Here is a 3,213-nt window from a genome sequence, read left to right as displayed (position 1 = left end):
CGATAATGAAAAATTTCATTGATCCATTAAATTGTAGAAATAAAGATGTTGTATTTTCTATTGACAGAGAACCTTTTATATGACACAATTAAAAGAGCTATCAACAAGTTTCTGAGAGGAGATGATTTGCCCTGTTACAGAACTCATGAGTAGGCGCATTTTACATTAGATTTAGATAAGGTGTCCTGTTATGATCGTCAAAACACCCTGATTCATATATTACTGGAAATTCTTTTGGATCACACGATATTTTTTTTTCATATACGAACAATGGCAATAAAAGCTGGTTTTACCGCAGATCAGAAAATTAAAGTTAATGAACATTAGATGGGCATTAGATGTAAGCATGGAGAGAGAGAGAGAGAGAGAGAGAGAGAGAGAGAGAGAGAGAGAGAGAGAGAGAGAGAGAGAGAAGAGAGAGAGAAGAGAGAGAGAGAGAGAGAGAGAGAGAGAGAGAGAGAGAGAGAGAGAGAGAGAGAGAGAGAGAGAGAGAGAGAGAGAGAGAGAGAGAGAGATCAGCTAATGTTATTTAATTTTTTCGTAATTTTTTTTTTCATCTTCATGCATTGTCATTGAACAGCTTTGTCTTATAATTGGAGTCTTTAAAAGTACACACCCATTTTAAATAAAGGCAATAGTAGTATACCCGTTGTTCGAAAACTCATAAATCGATAAAAAAAAAATCCGAGTTACAAACTGAAACTGAGGGAAACGCATTAAATATAAGAAGAGAGCAATGACACAACATTAAAATGTAATACACACAGAAACGAACATTAGACAAAATCCGATGAGAATAACAAATATAACCCATTGTAATAGATACATATTAAATACATAATTGAATCTATAAATGTTCCTCATGAAGTTAAATTCAGATTAGTATTGAATCAATAAAATATGTACTTTGTTTTCGAATTTAGTAACATCTTCTGAAAATACTAGAGTCAGTGTCCTTGTGTAGTTTGTACACGTAGATATATCATTTGATGTCTCTTTTTAGAAACATCAAAGAAAAGTGCAGAGGAAATTCGGTTCAAACATTGGTAGAACCGCCACTAATTTTGCCAATCAATCTGTTCTTCTTGAATTATGGTAAAAAGAAATATTCAAGCAATGAAATTCCTGAAATAGTGGAGTCCAATGAACACAGGTAACTTATATATAGTTAGTATAAAGTAGAAGATTGAGTAAATGAACTGAACAATATAAACAAATTCTGCTTAAACCGGTGCAAGTCTGTCTTAAAAATTGCAGTGAGATGATAGTTGATTTGCTCTGTGTAGAATGTGTTGAATGTAGCGCTTTGGGATGGTGAACTTAAATAAAAGCGCAGTTCTGTTTCTTTTATGTTTTTCGCTCTGCATCAACTGATTTTGTGTCATGGATCCCCCCGCCCCCGCATTATCTACTAGTATATAGCTGAAGCAACGGATAACGATATACTATTTTTATGCCCACCTACGATAGTAGAGGGGCATTATGTTTTCTGGTCTGTGCCTCCGTTCGTCCGTCCGCTTCAGGTTAAAGTTTTTGGTCAAGGTAGTTTTTGAAGAAGTTGAAGTCCAATCAACTTGAAACTTAGTACACTTGTTCCCCATGATATGATCTTTCTAATTTTAATGCCAAATTATAGTTTTGACTCCAATTTCATGGTCCACTGAACATATAAAATGATAGTGCGTAGTTCAGGTTAAAGGTAGTTTTTGATGAAGTTAAAGTTCCATCAACTTGAAACTTAGTACACATGTTCCCTATGATATGATCTTTTTAATTTTAATTCCAAATTAAAGTCTTGACACCGATTTCACGGTCCACTGAACATAGAAAATGATAGTGCGAGTGGGGCATTCGTGTACTATGGACACATTCTTGTTATTCTTCCTTAAAAGCTTGTTTATTGAGTCAGCCTCAAATGAAGAAATGAATTGTAATCCCATAAGCAGAAAAATATTTAAAAAAAATTCTACTTCAAGTAATTCTTTTTTTTAGGTATGAGCTTTACATGGTCCGTTTCTTCATCGAAGGAGTAAAACATTTTGTTGACAAGATAAAGATTTATGGATCATGGGCATTGTATGATGATTGTCGAGAAAAACTGTATCATTTTGATGTAGATCCCGAATACGTCCAATTGTCCAGTTGCTATTTTGTAAAAGTATAGGATTGCGTATACATTGAATAGAAGTGGGGCATTTAAAGACGTTCGCATCCGTATCCGATACGTTAGATGTCTTCCGTTCATTAAGGTTCATGTGGACCCTTTGGCTAAAATGGCTGCATTTTCACCATAAAATTTACTCTGGGTACAGACAAACCTGCGCATCTGGAAAGATTTAATGCAGCCATTTTAGACAAAGGGTCCACATGAACACTATACACTCTTTTTATTACACGCTGGATAATATACAATTATTCACCCGTTTTTTTATCTATTCAGGCATGAATTTGAATAATAATGCAGATATAGTTAATGATTGAGTCAAACACTGTGATATAAATTACGAGAACAGGTGAAAAATAGAGAACAAATAGGGAAAGGGTGATGGAAATTTTTGTTCTCTATCATTTTTGAAATTTCAAAAAAAAAAAGTAATGCCTGCTAATTTGTAAATGTATTAATATAGGTATCAGTCATTAATTCGATTCTGCTGATGTTGAATGATTCATCTCCATTTATTAGTAAATATAAAGTATGCGTAGAATTATTGTTAACGTTAACTTTATTTGTTTTATAATACAACTTCACGCCTTGGTACATGTAGTTGTAATGATTTAAATATCGGGTGTTAAAACATATACCTTTTGCTGTTGTCTTCTCTATGGTCGGGTTGTTGTCTCTTTAACACATTCCCCATTTCCATTCTCAATTTTACAGGTATATTATGATAGATTGATACGAAAAAAAACATGATTGCTAGATGTATGTAAATGTTATCTTCTGTTGTTGTCCATGTTTTCATAATTGCATAATTATATGCACTGTAAATATATATCATAGAAACATAACTTTGAGAGCAATAAATGTAATAATAGATATAAGAAGTCACGTTTTTCACTCACGGGAAGCAAGTATATAAACTATTAAACAATTATTAAAAAACAATTCATGTATTAAAAATGAAATAGACCAAAAAATGTCATCATCCTTTCACTTTTTTCCAACTCTTTTCCCTATTCTCGATGATTGCTAAAAGTATTTTAAGTATAACC

The 3,213-nt window shown here is 32.9% G+C and overlaps 1 protein-coding gene across 1 annotated transcript in view; it reads left to right on the top strand.

Moving 5' to 3' along the window:
* LOC139523073 (uncharacterized) overlaps positions 1 to 2,628 on the top strand; it is a gene marked incomplete in the record, with an annotated part of 2,822 nt that extends 194 nt beyond the window's left edge. The window contains 3 exon segments of the mRNA XM_071316831.1: positions 78 to 149; positions 1,004 to 1,153; positions 1,993 to 2,628. Of these exon segments, the coding sequence (XP_071172932.1) occupies positions 78 to 149; positions 1,004 to 1,153; positions 1,993 to 2,164 (394 nt within the window).
* Between the last annotated feature and the right edge of the window lie 585 nt (positions 2,629 to 3,213).

The sequence above is a fragment of the Mytilus edulis genome, chromosome 5 (assembly GCF_963676685.1).
Source record: "Mytilus edulis chromosome 5, xbMytEdul2.2, whole genome shotgun sequence".
In the NCBI taxonomy this organism is placed as follows: Eukaryota; Metazoa; Mollusca; class Bivalvia; order Mytilida; family Mytilidae; genus Mytilus; species Mytilus edulis.
Note: the sequence above shows the minus strand (reverse complement) of the source record. Positions and strands in the feature narration are given on the sequence as shown.